General features: G+C 46.5%; 1 protein-coding gene across 2 annotated transcripts; it reads right to left on the minus strand.

Annotated features, from left to right (window-relative positions):
- Nucleotides 1-905: 905 nt before the first annotated feature.
- Nucleotides 906-21,933, minus strand: LOC117962552 (prenylcysteine oxidase 1-like). Of its 2 annotated transcripts, XM_059008596.1 has the most exons (8): nt 21,756-21,933; nt 21,087-21,208; nt 11,590-11,796; nt 7,553-7,727; nt 7,195-7,406; nt 3,458-3,610; nt 1,792-2,007; nt 906-1,378 (listed from the first exon to the last, which is right to left on the minus strand). In XM_059008596.1, the coding sequence occupies exons 2-8, from the start codon at nt 21,196-21,198 to the stop codon at nt 930-932; spliced, it is 1,524 nt and encodes a 507-aa protein (XP_058864579.1). In that variant the 5' UTR covers nt 21,199-21,208; nt 21,756-21,933; the 3' UTR covers nt 906-929. The 2 variants fall into 2 exon arrangements, with proteins under 2 accessions (XP_058864579.1, XP_058864578.1); XM_059008595.1 differs by having other exon boundaries at nt 21,087-21,932.
- Between the last annotated feature and the right edge of the window lie 1,209 nt (nt 21,934-23,142).

A 23,142-nucleotide genomic window follows, 5' to 3' on the forward strand; every position in this document is an offset into this window, starting at 1 on the left:
GACTCTACAGTAAGAGACACCCACACCACGTATTAACACACTCCCTACAAGCAGGTTTAGAGGTACAGCTGGTAGAATCTCAATGGAGTAGATCAGCATTGTACCTGATGCTGTCCTCAGTGTTAATAAGATCAGGACAGATTACATTAAATCTTTCTTATTAAGGCAGTTCGGTGTTAAAAGGCCGCAGCCAATCTGACCCATACCCTGACGGTACAGTAAGGCTTTTATTGTGAAAAATGACAAAGTGCTTTCTGGAGCTATGATATAGAACTGATTTCCATCCTAGCCCCTCTTATACCCTGTCCACATTACTTACTGTATATAATCCGGAGGCATCACGTGTTGAAAACTTGACTGGCAATCACATGGTGTAGGCGTGTTGGTCACGGATTGTTTTAGTGCTGGGACGAGCGTGGCGTTTTTACGTTTCAATATTAACATTCTTTCATAAATAGCAATTAGTGAATTAGCTTAAAAAAAATTTAATTCCTACAGTAAAAAAAAGTTAAAATAGAGGAGAGAAAGACTATGAGTCCTTCATGCATCGGTTTTCTTTACGAGATCTTTTTGATATGGTCATAAATTACTAATTCTATCATATGAATGAATATGTAAAGGGGCATTTCTGAATGTGTTTCAAACAGCTTTCAATCAATCAATCAACCTTTATTTTATATAGCGCCTTTCATTCATACTCAAATATTTGTCCCATTGCTATTCAGTTACTGTTTGGTATGATTATAGACCATCTCATTAGTGACGTAATCTGTGCTTGACTTTATTCTGTGGTAGTTAAAGGCACTTCTGTGCAGCGCCACAGCCCTGCTAACCCCCCGACCCCCGACCCCCCCTCTCCCCAGCTCTCACAGCCCTGCTAACCCCCTGACCCCTGACCCCCCCTCTTCAATCTCCCCTCTCCCCAGCGCTCACAGCTCGTTCTTCAGCCGGCTGTGCAGATCCTCCTGGTCTGTCCTGTCCTCCGTGCCGTGCCAGCGGTGGTGTGCCAGCAGCACGGCGTTGCGGGCGGCGATGGCGCTCATTTCCATGGCGCTGGCGGCCCACTCGATCCCGCTGAGATAGTACAGCCGGTCATGCAGCACCACGGGGGGCAGGCCCCGGGGCAGGGTGTAGGTGGGGTACGCCAGCCAGCGTGTCTCCGAAACAGCATCCCGCGACAGGAACAGCGCCCCCAGCTGGGCCTCGCTGAGAGGCGCGGGAGAAAACACCTTCCACACCTTGGGCTGGCTGGCAGGGGGTCTGCTGTACCCCTGGGGTACTGTCACGGGGTCCAGAGAGCTGACGCTGTGCACCGCCAGCCCCTCACGCTCCATCATCAGCACTTCAGACACGCGGGAGTCACCAGAGAAATGAAGACCTGCGAGAACAGCAAACGGTTCATGAGAGGATTATAAGCACACTGTGCACAGTTGGAGAGTGAGCTGCAGTTTAGAGAGGAACAAGGAACTGATAATGTGGGATAACCTGACCTTGTGCAAAAAGAATATTCAACCATTGAAACGTTGCAAGAAACAAGAGTGCTAACAAAGTTCAGCTGGTAAGATATACAGGCAGCCCTGAATCCTGCTGACTACATGACCAGCGCCGTGCCCTGGTTACTGATCACTGCTTCATTTCTTTTGCTAACCAGGTGCTACAGTATTGTGTCTGATGATAATGTTTCAGCAACATGTGTGTAACTCTTGAGTACTGGCATCGATATCGAAGCATTCATTCCTAACTGGTGTTGTGCTCATTTCTATTAAGTCCTGCATTAGTTTCATTACAGACCAAAGTAGGAGGTGTTGAGGCGGCCCTGAACCAGCGTGGCCACAGTTTGGTGGTAGCGTCCCGAGAAGTGGCTGGGGATCGGAGGGCTGAAGTTGGGGAAGGAGATGTCCGATATGCCCGGGTGCAAGGGGGTGGCGATGAAGACGATGTCATACAGGCTGTGGGCTGCTCCAGACTGCCCTGTGTAGCTGACTTCATACATGGAGACCGTGCCCCCTGCAACACACAAACACACACACGTCAGAGAAGCGGGATCCACTGACACCACAATATAGGGATGTTTCACCCATTCCAGCGTGATTAGCCACACTGTATAGGTAACATGCTCAGGTGAGTCTTATTAAACTCAGAGTAAAACCAGGAATGGATGAAACTGTCTACCTGACTGGATTTGACGTCGGCCTAAATTGGAGCTGCAAATGAGTTGATCGCAATGGCAAATCAGAATCACACTGTAATTGTAATTATAGATGAACCTTGGAACACCTGTTTAATTGTAATTATAATTATACCAAATAATTGATCAATTACAGTTCAATTAAGTATTTATTTGTCATACGATCAATATGCTTGTATTTGCAACTACTTTTAGTGACTCGATTGGTTTGAAGAAATTAAAAGTTGCACAGTATGTTTCTTATTTGTACCTGTGATTATTGCTGGGTTATTTGGATAAATAAAGTAAACATGTTAATGTGTTTTATTGTAATTGAAGTGTGACTGTGGAGTGTGTGGCTGTGGAGTGTGTAGCTATGGAGTGTGTTTCTGTGACTGTGGAGTGTGTCGCTGTGGAGTGTGTAGCTGTGGAGTGTGTCGCTGTGGAGTGTGTGACTGTGGAGTGTGTGACTGGCTGTGGAGTGTGTCGCTGTGGAGTGTGTCGCTGTGGAGTGTGTGACTGGAGTGTGTGACTGTGGAGTGTGTGACTGGCTGTGGAGTGTGTTGCTGTGGAGTGTGTAGCTGTGGAGTGTGTCACTGTGGAGTGTGTTGCTGTGGAGTGTGTTGCTGTGGAGTGTGTGACTGTGGAGTGTGTGACTGGCTGTGGAGTGTGTCGCTGTGGAGTGTGTCGCTGTGGAGTGTGTCACTGTGGAGTGTGTCGCTGTGGAGTGTGTCGCTGTGGAGTGTGTTGCTGTGGAGTGTGTCGCTGTGGAGTGTGTGACTGGCTGTGGAGTGTGTCGCTGTGGAGTGTGTCGCTGTGGAGTGTGTCGCTGTGGAGTGTGTAGCTGTGGAGTGTGTCGCTGTGGAGTGTGTGACTGGCTGTGGAGTGTGTAGCTGTGGAGTGTGTGACTGGCTGTGGAGTGTGTAGCTGTGGAGTGTGTTGCTGTGGAGTGTTTCTGTGACTGTGGAGTGTGTGGCTGTGGAGTGTGTGACTGGCTGTGGAGTGTGTGACTGTGGAGTGTGTAGCCGTGGAGTGTGTAGCTGTGGAGTGTGTTGCTGTGGAGTGTGTGACTGGCTGTGGAGTGTGTGACTGTGGAGTGTGTAGCCGTGGAGTGTGTAGCTGTGGAGTGTGTTGCTGTGGAGTGTTTCTGTGACTGTGGAGTGTGTTGCTGTGGAGTGTGTTGCTGGCTGTGGAGTGTGTTGCTGTGGAGTGTGTTGCTGTGGAGTGTGTGGCTGTGACTGTGGCTGTGGTAGTGAGGTTCATTGTGAGGAGGCATCACTTGTAACTCACCAGTCTTGCTCGGCCGTGGCTTGACAGTGATGGAGGTGACCTTGCCAGGTATCAGCGTGGCCTTGCTGTGGTAGAGCAGCCCTGAGCACACCAGCTTGTTTCCCCCCTCCACCGCCCACAGCCCAGAGTCTGCGCCAGCCAGGGACACTGCACCTGCAAGACACGAGGAGTTAACACAGACATAGGGCACACAAGGGGTTAACACAGAGACAAGGCACATGAGGGGTTAACACAGGGACAACGCATGAGGGGTTAACACAGAGACAGGGCACATGAGGGGTTAACACAGAGACGAGGCACACGAGGGGTTAACACAGAGACAGGGCACACGAGGGGTTAACACAGAGACAAGGCACATGAGGGGTTAACACAGAGACAGCACACGAGGGGTTAACACAGGGACAGGGCACACGAGGGGTTAACCCAGAGTCAGGGCACACGAGGGGTTAACACAGAGACAAGGCACATGAGGGGTTAACACAGAGACAGCACACGAGGGGTTAACACAGGGACAGGGCACACGAGGGGTTAACCCAGAGACAGGGCACACGAGGGGTTAACACAGGGACAACGCATGAGGGGTTAACACAGGGACAACGCATGAGAGGTTAACACAGAGACAGCGCACAAGGGGTTAACACAGAGACAGGGCACACGAGGGGTTAACCCAGAGACAGCACATGAGGGGTTAACACAGAGACAGGGCATACGAGGGGTTAACCCAGAGACAGGGCACGAGGGGTTAACACAGAGACAGCACACGAGGGGTTAACACAGAGACAGGGCACACGAGGGGTTAACACAGAGACAGGGCACACGAGGGGTTAACACAGAGACAGGGCACACGAGGGGTTAACACAGAGACAGGGCACACGAGGGGTTAACACAGAGACAGGGCACACGAGGGGTTAACACAGAGACAGCACATGAGGGGTTAACACAGAGACAGGGCACACGAGGGGTTAACACAGAGACAGCACATGAGGGGTTAACACAGAGACAGGGCACACGAGGGGTTAACACAGAGACAGGGCACACGAGGGGTTAACACAGAGACAGGGCACACGAGGGGTTAACACAGAGACAGCACACGAGGGGTTAACACAGAGACAGGGCACACGAGGGGTTAACACAGAGACAGGGCACACGAGAGGTTAACACAGAGACAGGGCACACGAGGGGTTAACACAGAGACAGGGCACACGAGGGGTTAACACAGAGACAGGGCACACGAGGGGTTAACACAGAGACAGGGCACATGAGGGGTTAACACAGAGACAGGGCACACGAGGGGTTAACACAGAGACAGCACATGAGGGGTTAACACAGAGACAGGGCACACGAGGGGTTAACACAGAGACAGGGCACATGAGGGGTTAACACAGAGACAGGGCACACGAGGGGTTAACACAGAGACAGCACAAGAGGGGTTAACACAGAGACAGGGCACACGAGGGGTTAACACAGAGACAGGGCACATGAGGGGTTAACACAGAGACAGGGCATGAGGGGTTAACACAGAGACAGGGCACACGAGGGGTTAACACAGAGACAGGGCATGAGGGGTTAACACAGAGACAGGGCACACGAGGGGTTAACACAGAGACAGGGCACACGAGGGGTTAACACAGAGACAGGGCACACGAGGGGTTAACACAGAGACAGGGCACACGAGGGGTTAACACAGAGACAGGGCACACGAGGGGTTAACACAGAGACAGGGCACACGAGGGGTTAACACAGAGACAGGGCACACGAGGGGTTAACACAGAGACAGGGCACACGAGGGGTTAACACAGAGACAGGGCACATGAGGGGTTAACACAGAGACAGGGCACACGCGGGGTTAACACAGAGACAGGGCACACGCGGGGTTAACACAGAGACAGGGCACACGCGGGGTTAACACAGAGACAGGGCACACGAGGGGTTAACACAGAGACAGGGCACATGAGGGGTTAACACAGAGACAGGGCACATGAGGGGTTAACACAGAGACAGGGCACATGAGGGGTTAACACAGAGACAGGGCACACGAGGGGTTAACACAGAGACAGGGCACATGAGGGGTTAACACAGAGACAGGACACACGAGGGGTTAACACAGAGACAGGGCACACGAGGGGTTAACACAGAGACAGGGCACACGAGGGGTTAACACAGAGACAGGGCACACGAGGGGTTAACACAGAGACAGGGCACACGAGGGGTTAACACAGAGACAGGGCACACGAGGGGTTAACACAGACACAGCACACGAGGGGTTAACACAGAGACAGGGCACGAGGGGTTAACACAGAGACAGGGCACACGAGGGGTTAACACAGAGACAGGGCCGGTGTCCCAGGAAATAAGTTGATCGGATATATTAATGAACAATAAATAATTTAAAATAAATGTTGTAAGTATAATTTATATCAATTAGTAGATCGGATTTATTCGGCAGTATGCTGCTAGATAAGATGATGTGAATATCGCTTTAGATCCGATATTAGCCTAACAAAAATGCATAATTTAAAATGACTTTTGTACGTATAATTTACATTAACATGTAGATCAGATATATTCGACAGTATTACGCTAGATAAGGGAATGTGAATATCGCTGTAATATATATTAGCAGCAAATAAATCATTTAAAATGAATTGTATGATTGTACATTTCTGATTGTGTATTTCTGTTTGTGTATTTAAATGACCAGTTTGGAAAGAAACAATACATTAATTAATTAAAAACTAAAGAGTTAACGTCTTTGCTAAACCGTGGTAAATACCTGTAGTTCAATACCAACCAAGATTTTGTGTTGTGAGAGAGATCATACAGTATATGTAGGATACTCTATATCAGCATCATTTTAAAATGGTAAATCCCTGTAGTGCAACAACCAATAAGACATATAACGAGAAAGAGATACAGTATATTGAATTAAAGTGAATGATCACGATTTAAAATCATGTATACACATATATACGTTATCTCTCTTCCTCATTATATATGTCTGTTGTATATTACTGAAGCATTTTCATTTTGATTAAAGATTGACAACATTTTGACATGTAAAATCATTTAATATATAAATAAATCTCTGCGATCACACATAAACTACATCAGATTGACAACGATGTTAGAGGAAAACTTAAAAAGTCAGAGGTTTGAAACAGTTTACCATAGAAACAGTCATCGATCACACATTTTAAAGTTCATACGAAAAGACAGTGGCACGAACACGCACCAACACACACAGTCTAGTAAATAAAAATAAAAAGCCATGCAGTGAACCTCCCCTTTAATCAAACTGTAGCCCCGCCTTACTTTTGTCTTACTGCGCTTGCGCGATCCACTTATTTCCCGGTCAATTTATTTCCTACGACACCGGTATAAGAGGAGCAGGCGTGGGACACACCTGTGCTTTACCTGTGGATTCATGTCTGTTTGAATTGATTTATTTTCTATTTTATTGATGTGTGTATCTTAATTTATGGAATCTAACTTTGGTATTTGTAAAACTGTTTTGGACTCTTTGTAATAGAAGATGATGTTCAAATAGAATTCTAGTTGAAATGTCTACCATTGAATTTAATTGAAGTCTCTGCTATGCTGTTTAACAGGTATGGGTGATTGTTATAGAAGACAACAACAGGATTGAAAAGGTTAAGAAACATCAAACTGTATTCAGTTTTTCCCTTCTTTCTCTCCTCTCCTCTTCCCTCTCCCCTCTCTCTCCTCTCTCTCCTCACCCACAAAAGCGTTGATCTTGACGCTTTGCCCATAGTTGACCCTCATGATGGGCGTGACGACCTCGTTCAGGAAGTGCTGCGAGAAGCCTGCCCCCTGCATAGCCTGGTCCAGCGTGTGATTGGTCATCCACAGGAACTCGTCCCCGCCCAATGCGTGCAGGAGCCGCTCCACAGAAGAAAAGGAGTAACCAAACGACTGGAACTGATAAATCCTGAGAGAGGAGAGAGGAGAGGGAGAGGGTACGAGAAGAGGAGAGAGAGATGGGGTATAAGGAGTAGCAGGATTTGAACTAATAATAAGTGAACGCAAAGAGAGCGGGGGAGTGATATGGAGGTAGAGTGGGAGGGAGTGAGGCACCTCATGAACTTGTCCAGGACGCCCTCTACCCAGATCTGCATGCGCAGGAAGTTGAGTCCGTAGTGCCACAGCAGCCGCAGGAAGTTAATGATGAACCAGTCGCTCTCCTCAAAGACGATTTGCTCTCCGTTGAATATCGCCATGTGGGACGGGACCGTGCGCCTCTGGGACAGGCCTGGGGGAGACCAGCCATGGTTTAAACACTCCCTCACCAGCCACGGCTCAAACACTCTCACCAGCCACGGCTCAAACACTCCGAACAGCCAAGGCTCAAACACTCCCACCAGCCACTGCTCAAACACTCACAAGCCACGACTCAAACACTCCCACCAGCCACGACTCAAATATTCCCACCAGCCACGACAATCACTCCCTCACCATCCACAGGTCAAACACTCTCACCAGCCACAGCTCAAACACTCCCACCAGCCACATCAAACACTCCCTCACCAACCACAGCTCAAACACTCCCTCACCAACCACAGCTCAAACACTCTCACCAGCCACGGCTCAAACACTCCCACCAGCCATGGCTCAAACACTCCCTCACCAACCACAGGTCAAACACTCTCACCAGCCACGGCTCAAACACTCCCAACAGCCAAGGCTCAAACATTCCCACCAGCCACGGCTCAAACACTCTCACCAACCACGGCTAAAACACTCTCACCAACCACAGCTCAAACACTGTCACCAGCCACAGCTCAAACACTCCCACCACCCACAGCTAAAACACTCCCACCAGCCACAGCTCAAACACTCCCACCAGCCACGACAAACACTCCCTCACCAACCACAGGTCAAACACTCCCTCACCAACCACAGGTCAAACACTCTCACCAGCCACAGCTCAAACACTCCCACCAGCCACAGCTCAAACACTCTCACCAGCCACGACAAACACTCCCTCACCAACCACAGGTCAAACACTCCCACCACCCACAGCTCAAACACTCCCACCAGCCACAGCTCAAACACTCCCACCAGCCACGACAAACACTCCCTCACCAACCACAGGTCAAACACTCCCTCACCAACCACAGGTCAAACATTCCCTCACCAACCACAGCTCAAACACTCTCACTAACCACGGCTCAAACACTCCCACTAGCCACGGCTCAAACACTCCCTCACCAACCACGGCTCAAACACTCCCACCAGCCACGGCTCAAACACTCCCATCAGCCACAGCTCAAACACTCCCACCAGCCACGGCTCAAACACTCCCACCAGCCACGGCTCAAACACTCCCACAAGCCACGGCTCAAACACTCCCACCAGCCACGGCTCAAACACTCTCACCAGCCACAGCTCAAACACTCCCATCAGCCAAGGCTCAAACACTCTCACTAGCCACAGCTCAAACACTCCCACTAGCCACGGCTCAAACACTCTCACCAGCCACGGCTCAAACACTCTCACCAACCACAGCTCAAACACTCTCACCAACCACGGCTCAAACACTCACCAGCCACGGCTCAAACACTCCCACCAGCTACAACAAACACTCCCTCACCAGCCACGGCTGAAACACTCCCTCACCAACCACAGGTCAAACACTCTCACCAGCCACAGCTCAAACACTCCCACCAGCCACAGCTCAAACACTCCCACCAGCCACGGCTCAAACACTCTCACCAGCCACAGCTCAAACACTCCCACCAGCCATGACAAATACTCCCTCACCAACCACAGGTCAAACACTCCCACCAACCACAGCTCAAACACTCCCACCAGACACGACAAACACTGCCTCACCAACCACAGCTCAAACACTCCCTCACCAACCACAGATCAAACACTCTCACCAGCCACGGCTCAAACACTCCCACCAGCCACGGCTCAAACACTCTCACCAGCCACAGCTCAAACACTCTCACCAGCCACAGCTCAAACACTCTCACCAACCACAGCTCAAACACTCACCAGCCACGGCTCAAACACTCTCACCAGCCACAGCTCAAACACTCCCACCAGCTACAACAAACACTCCCTCACCAACCACAGGTCAAACACTCCCACCACCCACAGCTCAAACACTCCCACCAGCCACGACAAACACTGCCTCACCAACCACAGCTCAAACACTCCCTCACCAACCACAGATCAAACACTCTCACCAGCCACGGCTCAAACACTCCCACCAGCCATGGCTCAAACACTCCCTCACCAACCACAGGTCAAACACTCTCACTAGCCACAGCTCAAACACTCTCACCAGCCACGGCTCAAACACTCCCACTAGCCACGGCTTAAACACTCCCTCACCAACCACAGGTCAAACACTCCCACCAGCCACGGCTCAAACACTCCCACCAGCCACGGCTCAAACACTCTCACTAGCCACAGCTCAAACACTCACCAGCCACGGCTCAAACACTCTCACCAACCACGGCTCAAACACTCCCACCAGCCACGGCTCAAACACTCCCTCACCAACCACAGGTCAAACACTCCCACCAGCCAAGGCTCAAACACTCCCAACAGCCAAGGCTCAAACACTCTCACTAGCCACAGCTCAAACATTCCCACTAGCCACGGCTCAAACACTCTCACCAACCATGGCTCAAACACTCTCACCAACCACAGCTCAAACACTCTCACCAGTCACGGCTCAAACACTCTCACCAGCCACAGCTCAAACACTCTCACCAACCACAGCTCAAACACTCACCAGCCACGGCTCAAACACTCCCACCAGCCACAGCTCAAACACTCCCACCAGCCACGACAAACACTCCCTCACCAACCACAGGTCAAACACTCTCACCAGCCACAGCTCAAACACTCTCACTAGCCACAGCTCAAACACTCCCACCAGCCACGGCTCAAACACTCTCACCAGCCACAGCTCAAACACTCTCACTAGCCACAGCTCAAACACTCCCACCAACCACGACTCAAACACTCTCACCAGCCACAGCTCAAACACTCTCAACAGCCACGACAAACACTCCCTCACCAACCACAGGTCAAACACTCCCACCAACCACAGCTAAAACACTCCCACCAGCCACAGCTCAAACACTCCCACCAGCCACGACAAACACTCCCTCACCAACCACAGGTCAAACACTCCCACCAGCCATGGCTCAAACACTCTCACCAGCCACAGCTCAAACACTCCCACCAGCCACGACAAACAACCATAGGTCAAACACTCCCTCACCAACCACAGGTCAAACACTCCCACCAGCCATGGCTCAAACACTCCCACCAGCCACGATAAACACTCCCTCACCAACCACAGGTCAAACACTCCCATCAGCCACAGCTAAAACACTCCCACCAGCCACAGCTCAAACACTCCCACCAGCCATGACAAACACTCCCTCACCAACCACAGGTCAAACACTCCCACCAACCACAGCTAAAACACTCCCACCAGCCAAAGCTCAAACACTCCCACCAGCCACGACAAACACTCCCTCACCAACCACAGGTCAAACACTCCCACCAGCCATGGCTCAAACACTCTCACCAGCCACAGCTCAAACACTCCCACCAGCCATGACAAACAACCATAGGTCAAACACTCCCTCACCAACCACAGGTCAAACACTCCCACCAGCCATGGCTCAAACACTCCCACCAGCCACAGCTCAAACACTCACCAGCCACGGCTCAAACACTCCCTCACTGCTACTCAAGAGAGCGCACAGCTGAGCAGGGACCCAGACTAACACTGATCTGAACTAGCTTAACGTTCCTGAGATCAGTGCTGTGTGTGTCATTGTGCGTCTTTTGTGTCTACCCACTTAATACAAAAAAATGCATACAAGTAGAACCCTTCTATAAGTTTACCACGGTCTCTTTGCAGTTTTACCAGGCTTTTCCCATGATTATACCATACATTCACTATAGTTTACTCTGGATTGTCATGGTTTTTAATATGCTTTACAATGCTTGCCTATGCTTAACCATGCTTTCACTGTGCTTTATCACAGTGCTATGCTTTTCTAAGGGAAGTTTGACTTCCCTGAAGACCCTGTGAACCCATTATAGAGAGCGACTCGTCAAAGAAGCTTGCTGCTCACCCAGCTGCTCCACAAAGTGCTTCATGTGCAGGTTGAGGGGGTGCAGCACGGAGCCCCCCGTCTCGTACTCATCCCCTCCAATCTGAGCCGTGCCCAGCCGCCCCCCCACCGTCCCAGGCTCCAGCACGTCCACCTGCACCCCCGCGCCAAACTCCTTCCGCAAGAAATAGGCGGCCGCGGTGCCCCCGATCCCGGCCCCCACCACGGCTGAAACAGAGAGAGCACAGGGCAGAGATTACACTGCTGAAACAGAGAGAGCACAGGGCAGAGATTACACTGCTGAACAGAGAGAGCACAGGGCAGAGATTACACTGCTGAACAGAGAGAACACAGGGCAGAGATTACACTGCTGAACAGAGAGAGCACAGGGCAGAGATTACACTGCTGAACAGAGAGAACACAGGGCAGAGATTACACTGCTGAACAGAGAGAACACAGGGCAGAGATTACACTGCTGAACAGGGAGAGCACAGGGCAGAGATTACACTGCTGAACAGAGAGAGCACAGGGCAGAGATTACACTGCTGAACAGAGAGAACACAGGGCAGAGATTACACTGCTGAACAGAGAGAGCACAGGGCAGAGATTACACTGCTGAACAGAGAGAGCACAGGGCAGAGATTACACTGCTGAACAGAGAGAGCACAGGGCAGAGATTACACTGCTGAACAGAGAGAGCACAGGGCAGAGATTACACTGCTGAACAGAGAGAGCACAGGGCAGAGATTACACTGCTGAACAGAGAGCACAGGGCAGAGATTACACTGCTGAAACAGAGAGAGCACAGGGCAGAGATTACACTGCTGAACAGAGAGAGCACAGGGCAGAGGTTACACTGCTGAACAGAGAGAGCACAGGGCAGAGATTACACTGCTGAAACAGAGAGAGCACAGGGCAGAGATTACACTGCTGAACAGAGAGAGCACAGGGCAGAGATTACACTGCTGAACAGAGAGAGCACAGGGCAGAGATTACACTGCTGAACAGAGAGAGCACAGGGCAGAGATTACACTGCTGAACAGAGAGCACAGGGCAGAGATTACACTGCTGAAACAGAGAGAGCACAGGGCAGAGATTACACTGCTGAACAGAGAGAGCACAGGGCAGAGATTACACTGCTGAACAGAGAGAGCACAGGGCAGAGGTTACACTGCTGAACAGAGAGAGCACAGGGCAGAGATTACACTGCTGAACAGAGAGAGCACAGGGCAGAGATTACACTGCTGAACAGAGAGAGCACAGGGCAGAGATTACACTGCTGAAACAGAGAGAGCACAGGGCAGAGGTTACACTGCTGAACAGAGAGAGCACAGGGCAGAGATTACACTGCTGAACAGAGAGAGCACAGGGCAGAGATTACACTGCTGAACAGAGAGAGCACAGGGCAGAGATTACACTGCTGAACAGAGAGAACACAGGGCAGAGATTACACTGCTGAACAGAGAGAGCACAGGGCAGAGATTACACTGCTGAACAGAGAGAACACAGGGCAGAGATTACACTGCTGAACAGAGAGAACACAGGGCAGAGATTACACTGCTGAACAGAGAGAGCACAGGGCAGAGATTACACTGCTGAACAGAGAGAACAGGGCAGAGATTACACTGCTGAACAGAGAGAACACAGGGCAGAGATTACACTGCTGAACAGAGAGAGCACAGGGCAGAGATTACACTGCTGAACAGAGAGAACAGGGCAGAGATTACACTGCTGAAACAGAGAGAGCACAGGGCAGAGATTACACTGCTGAACAGAGAGAGCACAGGGCAGAGATTACACTGCTGAACAGAGAGAGCACAGGGCAGAGATTACACTGCTGAAACAGAGAGAGCACAGGGCAGAGATTACACTGCTGAACAGAGAGAGCACAGGGCAGAGATTACACTGCTGAACAGAGAGAACACAGGGCAGAGATTACACTGCTGAAACAGAGAGAGCACAGGGCAGAGATTACACTGCTGAACAGAGAGAGCACAGGGCAGAGATTACACTGCTGAACAGAGAGAGCACAGGGCAGAGATTACACTGCTGAAACAGAGAGAGCACAGGGCAGAGATTACACTGCTGAACAGAGAGAGCACAGGGCAGAGATTACACTGCTGAACAGAGAGAGCACAGGGCAGAGATTACACTGCTGAACAGAGAGAGCACAGGGCAGAGATTACACTGCTGAAACAGAGAGAGCACAGGGCAGAGATTACACTGCTGAACAGAGAGAGCACAGGGCAGAGATTACACTGCTGAAACAGAGCACAGGGCAGAGATTACACTGCTGAAACAGAGAGAGCACAGGGCAGAGATTACACTGCTGAACAGAGAGAGCACAGGGCAGAGATTACACTGCTGAACAGAGAGAGCACAGGGCAGAGATTACACTGCTGAACAGAGAGAGCACAGGGCAGAGATTACACTGCTGAACAGAGAGAGCACAGGGCAGAGATTACACTGCTGAACAGAGAGAGCACAGGGCAGAGATTACACTGCTGAACAGAGAGAGCACAGGGCAGAGATTACACTGCTGAAACAGAGAGAGCACAGGGCAGAGATTACACTGCTGAAACAGAGAGAGCACAGGGCAGAGATTACACTGCTGAACAGAGAGAACACAGGGCAGAGATTACACTGCTGAACAGAGAGAGCACAGGGCAGAGATTACACTGCTGAACAGGGAGAGCACAGGGCAGAGATTACACTGCTGAACAGAGAGCACAGGGCAGAGATTACACTGCTGAACAGAGAGAGCACAGGGCAGAGATTACACTGCTGAACAGAGAGAGCACAGGGCAGAGATTACACTGCTGAAACAGAGAGAGCACAGGGCAGAGATTACACTGCTGAACAGAGAGAGCACAGGGCAGAGATTACACTGCTGAACAGAGAGAGCACAGGGCAGAGATTACACGGCTGAACAGGGAGAGCACAGGGCAGAGATTACACTGCTGAACAGAGAGCGCACAGGGCAGAGATTACACTGCTGAAACAGAGAGCACAGGGCAGAGATTACACTGCTGAACAGAGAGAGCACAGGGCAGAGATTACACTGCTGAACAGAGAGAGCACAGGGCAGAGATTACACTGCTGAAACAGAGAGAGCACAGGGCAGAGATTACACTGCTGAACAGAGAGAGCACAGGGCAGAGATTACACTGCTGAACAGAGAGCACAGGGCAGAGATTACACTGCTGAACAGAGAGAGCACAGGGCAGAGATTACACTGCTGAAACAGAGAGAGCACAGGGCAGAGATTACACTGCTGAAACAGAGAGAGCACAGGGCAGAGATTACACTGCTGAAACAGAGAGAGCACAGGGCAGAGATTACACTGCTGAAACAGAGAGAGCACAGGGCAGAGTTTACACTGCTGAACAGAGAGAGCACAGGGCAGAGTTTACACTGCTGAACAGCACAGCAGTGGTAAAGGACGTGTTTTGTGATTTCTAATGAAGTTATGCGTTGCGTGAGGGTGTCCCCCATCAGACCTGGGCTCAATTATAACTATAATACAATTTCAATGACAAGAGCATCGTTTGCTGAAATTCCAATTCCAATTCCAATTCCAATTCCAATGCTATTTTGTTCAATTACAATTAGTTACAATATTGCTGCAATAATTACAATTATAATTACAATTACACAAAAAACTAACATAAACAACTCCACACATTAACATGTTTACTCTATTTGTTCTAAATAACCCAGCAATAATCACAGCTCCAAATACAGAAACAGACTGTGCAACTTAGATTTTTGTCATTCAACAAAGTAATGTTGATATGGAGTGGATCACACGTTTAACAAATTATGAAGTTCTGGAAAAATAAACCTGACAAATGGATGTGTGATGCACTAGAGCAATGAAATGGTATAATCACGATTATAATTATGCAGGTATGCCACGGTTCAATGCCATTGTAACTGCAATGAATTAGGAATTACACAATTACAACTGGAACGGGCTCCAGGTGTGCCCCCTAAACTGCACATGAGGACACCTCTAATAACAACAGGTAGGAAAATAAGACTCCTATTGCATAGCAGCTTCACCCATTCCAGGTTTTACCACAGACTTGATTAGCCTCGGTGGGCAGGATTTTCATAAGGTTGTAAATGAGAACTCCAGTGTTAATCCACAGATCGGTGTGTAGCATTGACTTTAGCATTTTCAAGCAGTCGTTATGCCTATTTCGTTATTAAATAATTGTGCTAATGTGATTTCTGAAATTATGCTGCTTTACAAAATAATGTTAATATCTTAACAAGCATTTCTTTTGTTTGTGTGGGAATTTAAAAGCAAATCCGTGTTAAATTGTCATCATTTATCAGTAGTTAATTTGCACTTGGAAAAGGAGGGTTTTAATTAATAAAACAGTAACTCACCTTGAAACAGAAATTTAACAGACTGTGGCTGACGATACAGAGAGAGAGAGAGAGTGTACGGGACCAGAGTTAATTTCTTACAGACAACCTAGATAATTCAATATTTGTAGTTATGAAAATATTTTAGTCTTTTCTACACTTGTCGTTATGAAGGAGATTTATTCACTTGTTTTAACCATTTGTAACCTTACAGAACGTTTGTTGTCTTGCTAAACCACGTAATTTGCACAAAGTGTAATGTTACTACCAAGAAATGATCAATGCAACTGTAGTCTATCTGAATTCTGCATACGTACATTATGACAGCTGACCTCTACTGTAGATTATATTTGAATTATACAACTGAAATCTTGTTATAGGAAATGGCATATTAGATATTACAATAAAGTATCCTTCGGTGATTGTGGATTTGCAATGCATCCTTGGCTTTTAACACCTGTGTCTAATCCACACAAGAATGAAGAACAGGCGTACAAGGACACACAGATCCACTAGGAATGTGATCGAGATCATTGACATGGATTTTGCCTAAATGTATTTGTGATGTTATCAGACTATCGAGGAAGCGAGCAAAGAGTACCAGAGCAAATGCATGATTAGAGGAATTCACCGAACAATTAACTATAAACAAATTGTGTATTGGGTTAGGGAGTTCTATCGTCATTTTAAAAGCTTCATAAATATATAATGAAGTGTTACATGCATGATATACATGTATAATAACTAACAACTGCAAACACCAATGGCTCTTCAAATGTATTTATTAATAGCCTGCAATCGTACAGACTAAAACACAGACACAAGTAGAAGTCAACATAAGAAAATAAATTCCAACCAATATACATAGATGGCTTACGGTATTTTCTTTCTTTTTAACCAAAAAAAGATTGTGAAATGCACATTGAAAGAGTTGTATATAGCAAGCTGTGTCAAAATATCCCCCCGAAAGAACGTAAATAACTAGAGGGGTTTAAGTTTTTGTTTTTTTTTTTAAATCCCTGCCATCCGATTTTTACCCACATGTCAGATAATCATAAATCAGCATTTTAATGTGAAGTGTTCTAAATAAACGTACATTCTGCATGACAAAATGCACAATTTGAAATGATACACTAAACAGATCTTCCCATTATTTTTTATGTTCATTTGGCTGCTGCTCGCTGGTGGGAGACGTCTCCCTGTACGCTAGTAGATTCCATAACAGTGAATTCTGCTTCCATTCATTTATCTTGATCTCGTTAACATGCATTTTGATTAACGAGTTCCCCTTATCTAGTCGTTGAGACAGGAAGTGATGTAGGTGACCTGCGACAATTAAGCTTTTTAATGAGAAATGCGTTCATTAATGACCTCATCGACTCAATTTCAAAGCATTAACGGATTCATTTAATGAACATATTTCATTTGAAAATCACTTGCTACTAAAGCTCTCCTTACTATATCACGAGTTCGATACAATAACACTGGTTTTTGAAAATCCTGCCACGCGTGTCTTATTAAACACAGAGTAAAACCAGGAATGGATCAAACTGCTATAAAATGTGAGACTTATTTCCATCCCTGGAAATGAGACAAAAGTCAGCCTTCTGTCTGAACATTTTAACTCTACATTCATTGACGGTGAAACACTACTTTAAATTTTATCTATATTTTCACCACAACATGCCTTGTTTTTTCAGTATGCTTTACCAGACCTCTCTGTGCTTTACAATGCCTCCCTATGCTTTACCAGACCTCTCTGTGTTTTACAATGCTTCCCTATGCTTTACCAGACCTCTCTGTGCTTTACAATGCTTCCCTATGCTTTACCAGACCTCTCTGTGTTTTACAATGCTTCCCTATGCTTTACCAGACCTCTCTGTGCTTTACAATGCCTCCCTATGCTTTACCAGACCTCTCTGTGTTTTACAATGCTTCCCTATGCTTTACCAGACCTCTCTGTGCTTTACAATGCCTCCTTATGCTTTATCATACCTCTCTGTGCTTTACAATGCTTCCCTATGCTTTACCAGAACTCTCTGTGCTTTACAATGCTTCCTTATGCTTTACCAGACCTCTCTGTGCTTTACAATGCTTCCCTGTGCTTTACCATACTTCTCTGTGCTTTACAATGCTTCACTGTGCTTTACCAGACCTCTCTGTGCTTTACAATGCTTCCCTATGCTTTACCAGACCTCTCTGTGCTTTACAATGCTTCCCTATGCTTTACCACACTTTCACTGGGCTTTATTAACGGCTTGTCTCAAAAAAGGCACAGATGCAAGTTCCTACTCATTCTCTTATAGATTTATTTAGTTTTCAAGAGACTAAAACTTTCACATCTTGTTGAATTGAATCCTTATTATTGTCCTGCCACAACACTTGAACCACTTCCTGTTCCGCAGGTATTAGTGTCCCCCCAGACTTGTAACCACTTTAGAGTTCTATGCCCAGTAAACTGAGTGTGTTGTTTCAGGTGGGGCCTCAATACCTGTTGCGCAGGTCGGCACGGGTAGAAAATCCGAAACTGGGTACCCGCCAGGCAATAATAAAATAATTTTTAAAAAATGACAAATATTAATGTTTTAAGTGCATCGTTGCAGGACTTGTTGTCTGTCCTGTTTGTCTTGTCTATCTTTTATGTTATGTGTATTGTAAGGGGAACGGGTCACATCGTTAGTTAGCAGCGGGAAGAGGGGGACTGCAGACCATGGGTCGATTGGTTGAGCCGGACAGCAGCGGGAGATGAGGAGCGGATATATAAGGGGGTGCATGAGTGACAGGAAGGGGAGCGAGTGACAGAGTGAGAGAGTGACAGAGAGACTGACAGAGAGAGTGGCAGAGAAAGTGAGAGAGAGAGTGACAAAGTGGCAGAGAGAGTGACAGAGTGGCAGAGAGAGTGGCAGAGAGAGTGAGAGAGAGAGTGAGAGAGAGAGTGACAAAGTGGCAGAGAGAGTGACAGAGAGAATGGCAGAGAGAGTGAGAGAGAGAGTGGGAGAGAGTGACAAAGTGGCAGAGAGAGTGACAAAGTGGCAGAGAGAGTGACAGAGTGGCAGAGAGTGGCAGAGAGAGTGAGAGAGAGTGGCAGAGAGTGAGAGAGAGTGACAAAGTGGCAGAGAGAGTGACAAAGTGGCAGAGAGAGTGACAAAGTGGCAGAGAGAGTGACAGAGTGGCAGAGAGAGTGGCAGAGAGTGGCAGAGAGAGTGAGAGAGAGTGGCAGAGAGTGAGAGAGAGTGACAAAGTGGCAGAGAGAGTGACAGAGTGGCAGAGAGAGTGGCAGAGAGAGTGAGAGAGAGACTGGCAGAGAGAGTGACAGAGAGAGTGGCAGAGAGAAGCGACTTGAGCGAAAGCAAAAAAGATAACAATAAAAGGGTTTGTCATTTTGGTGGCGTGAATTCCGGCCCCTGACAGGAATTCTCTGTTTATTAACAATAAACTTTCAAGATGGAGAATTCCACACTGTCTCCCTGAGTCCTGCTTCATAAACCTGACAAAAACGCTACAATATATTTGAATTCTATATTGTATACATACATTTAGTCCCTTCAGATCAGTAGTCTTGTGTAACCTTTTTAAGTAGTGGAAACATCAAAATAATAATAATAATAAAAATAATAATAATAATAATAATAATAATAATAATAACAATAATAACAATAATCATCATCATCATCTCAGTTATTAATGTTAAAGGGGAACTGTAATGGAAATGAACATATAACCATTTCAATAGAAAACATGTTAACTAAAGTTTTTGACGCATTTTCAGCCTCCCCTTGAGCAGTATATCGTATAAAAACCATTAAAACAAATTAACATCGAATGTATTGGAGCTCTCTTCCGTCGTGCTTTGTGTGACGTCCTGTCGGTGACTCGCTATAGTCGCACACAGTATTCTATGGAGCGGATGTCCTGTTCCTATATTATGTAGTCATTGTTTTGTTATGGCCGCCCTTTGTTGGCTCAGGCACACAAAAATACTTTTTGTTTCTGTTTTTCCTTTTGTTATTTTTCCACCTGATCGCTTTGTATTGCGACATAATTCACCCTGCCGGCGTTCACTGGTGCGGGGGGCTGTCAGCGATCTGACGGAACAGCGGCGCCAGAAAGGTTCCAATATGGCGGCGGCCTGCATTTCCAGCTGACCCAGAAAGCTGACAAAAAAACTGAATTACTGACCAAACGCTGGACTTTTTAACAGAACTGGCGCAGCGAGGCGCATGTTATGAATACAGGGCACGTAGAGAGCCTTGATATTTTGAGTACAGTTCCTCTTTAAATGCGCTTCACGCTGCGGGGTTTTTTGCGACACCTACTGGCCACATTCCGCTGGTGTTGCTGTTGTTTAAAAACACCGAAGAGCGTTGTGTGGATTTCTGTACCAAGCAGCAGAAAACGGAATCTGCAAACTCTACCAAGGAAATATTTCTCAAAGGAGGAAGCACTAGCACACTTACTTAAATGTGCTCCACAAATATATATATATATATATAACTAGGTACGCATTTCGTAAATGTGCGAGTTTGAGTAATTGTGTCTTTGCACCTTAGCATTTTGGAGTGCTGTGCTTTTTATTTATAAATTTACTTCTTAAAATAAAATAAAATGTTTACAGTTTCAGTCTGTTTTCTGGAGTACACAGCTCATAATACTTTATTTACTTTAAAATAAAGGCTACTTATTTGATCTTTTGGGTAAGAAACGATATCTGCGCAATAATTTTAGATAAAGCATTCCGTATTGGAAGCCACACGGTTATTATTATTATTATTATTATTATTATTATTATTATTATTATTATTATTATTATTAATGGCTCACAGAGTTACCCCTGACTCAAGGATGTTATCTTGTTTTCTCGATTTAGTTTCTGATTTAGTTCCTGAGAAGAATAGTCGTCGCAGTTATTAATTGAGTGTACCTGCCGCTCGCAGTGTTACTGTTTTCTGTAAACCTTGATATCCTGTCTGTTAAGAAAGGGCTTCATGCAGAAGTTTGTTTTAACGTTGTCTTTATAATGTGTGCGTGTACTTAACTGACTTCAAATATTTTTAAAGACTTAAGAGAATATGTTATTATTATTATTATTATTATTATTATTATTATTATTATTATAATAATAAAAAGTAAACAGTCGTTACCTATTTTCTTGGGCGGATCTCGGAGCTCCGGTGCAGAAGCGAGCCCCCGACGACCACTCAGACACAAGCCGAGGAGCAGCAACGAACCGGTGGGGAAGCACCGCAGTCTCATGGCTGCCGATCTTCAATGATATCAGAAATGTTTCAACAATAACGATGATAATATCAATAACGCGCACAATAACAAACAGACAGCTCCGTGCTGAATGACTCGGCTTGTGTACACTTCCTTGTTCTGTACTCGTTGTAGAGTTTCGTACGTTAGGAAAGGAATACTTTTAAAACTAATCAGTCGCCTCTCCCCCAAGACTAACCTTTGCAGTGTTCTTACGTCTACCCGAGTCAAACTAATCTTCTAGTCTAGATTAGATACAAAGTACACTGTGCAGTACTCCCCGTATCTCTCCCCTCTTCGCCTGTGTCAGTTTAGTTGAAATATATTACTTTTATTGAGCTGAATGTCGTCCTTGACTTTTTAAGTACAAAGAAAAAATGCCTGTGTACTTTAACTTGAAACACTAAGGTCTCTACAGTCTGTGGCTACACTCCTTACAGTCTGTGCACGTTAAGAAACTGTTTGTTAGCAGCTTGATTCGTTGCTACAAGACAAAAACTTCAATACGATACGGTCGACCGTGTGCCTGTCACCGTATCTCTGAAAGTTCTTACCAAATTAGGCTATTACCAGCTTACAACAAAACTTTAACTTTAGCTTTGACTCGGTTCAGTGCGTAGATATAAAATAATAAGAAGCAGACGATTCAAAGTTGTACGCCTTGAACACTCTGCAGCTATGTCCCTGTATTCACCATGTTGGCTCTAGTTGCTCTAGGGGACCGTGCGGGCGTTGACTCCGCATTAGAGCCAACATGGCTCCTGTTTCACGATCTGTTCTATAGACTTCCACATGGGCATGCTCCAGATAGAAATGCACTCTGGGATAGCCAGACCTCCATGGTGGTTAGGCTAAGGTTACACACCGTGTAATAACAGCGTAAGCCATTCAGACATTACTTCACTAAAATTATGAGGTCATCATGCATATGAGCTCATCATGCATTTGCTTGCTAGTCTCCCATCTGCCCCCATATAAAGACTGGAAGAGTTTTATTTTATATCTGTTACCATGCATAAAAGGGTTAGACAGTCTAATTACTTTCCAATGTATTTGATTTATTTTAGTGTATACCACAGTATCTCAAAACACTTTACATGTCGGTACCAAACATGCAATATCAAGAAGCAATCGAAATTACAAAATAACAATAACAATGCAATAACAATAATAATAATAATAATAATAATAATAATAATAACACATCTAAATATGGGGGCCAATTTTTTCTTTTTTTTTAAATGTCCTCCGTGTGGTGATGTTGTGTATTAGCGCGTTTTTTTTTTCTTAAATGGTGGTTCATTTAAATTAGAACACATTTTCTATGGTAATAGACCACCTCTGGCTATGGGAAAGGAAAATGGAAGTAACATTATTATTAGGCTTCCAAGCCAAAGGCTGGGGAAGCCTATTGTTATTGCTGTGTTTATTATTATTATTATTATTATTATTATTATTATTATTTTTCTTCCCAAACATCATCGCAGAGTTATGAAAACGCATACGTAAGTAGATGCCTATGGCTGGACAACCAGACTGGCGTCCCCGAATGAAAAAGTCACATGGTTCGACCGCCATCTTGGATCTCGTGGAAATTTTGGGAATTTTTCAAAATTCTTGCCGTTAAAAACAACTTAAGGTGGAACTGTGACAATGGCAGCAGATAGTGCAGCAATGGCCTATAAAAAACATATGTTCAATCGAGGTCGATTGAACAATTACTTTGCCCGCTACGCTGGATTGGCGCCAAATATTTATCAATCTTCTTGTCTTAAACTGCAATGTCAATCGACACCTAAATTGGCACTCATGTTCATGACCAGGTCCTTTCTACCGTTTGTAAAATCCACGCTTTTTCATTACAAAACATGGCCGAGGCGCGCGAATAACCGTTTCACGACGGCTCTATTTTCATACATTCATGCATAAATCCAAGGTGCA

The sequence above is a fragment of the Acipenser ruthenus genome, chromosome 37, assembly GCF_902713425.1.
Source record: "Acipenser ruthenus chromosome 37, fAciRut3.2 maternal haplotype, whole genome shotgun sequence".
In the NCBI taxonomy this organism is placed as follows: Eukaryota; Metazoa; Chordata; class Actinopteri; order Acipenseriformes; family Acipenseridae; genus Acipenser; species Acipenser ruthenus.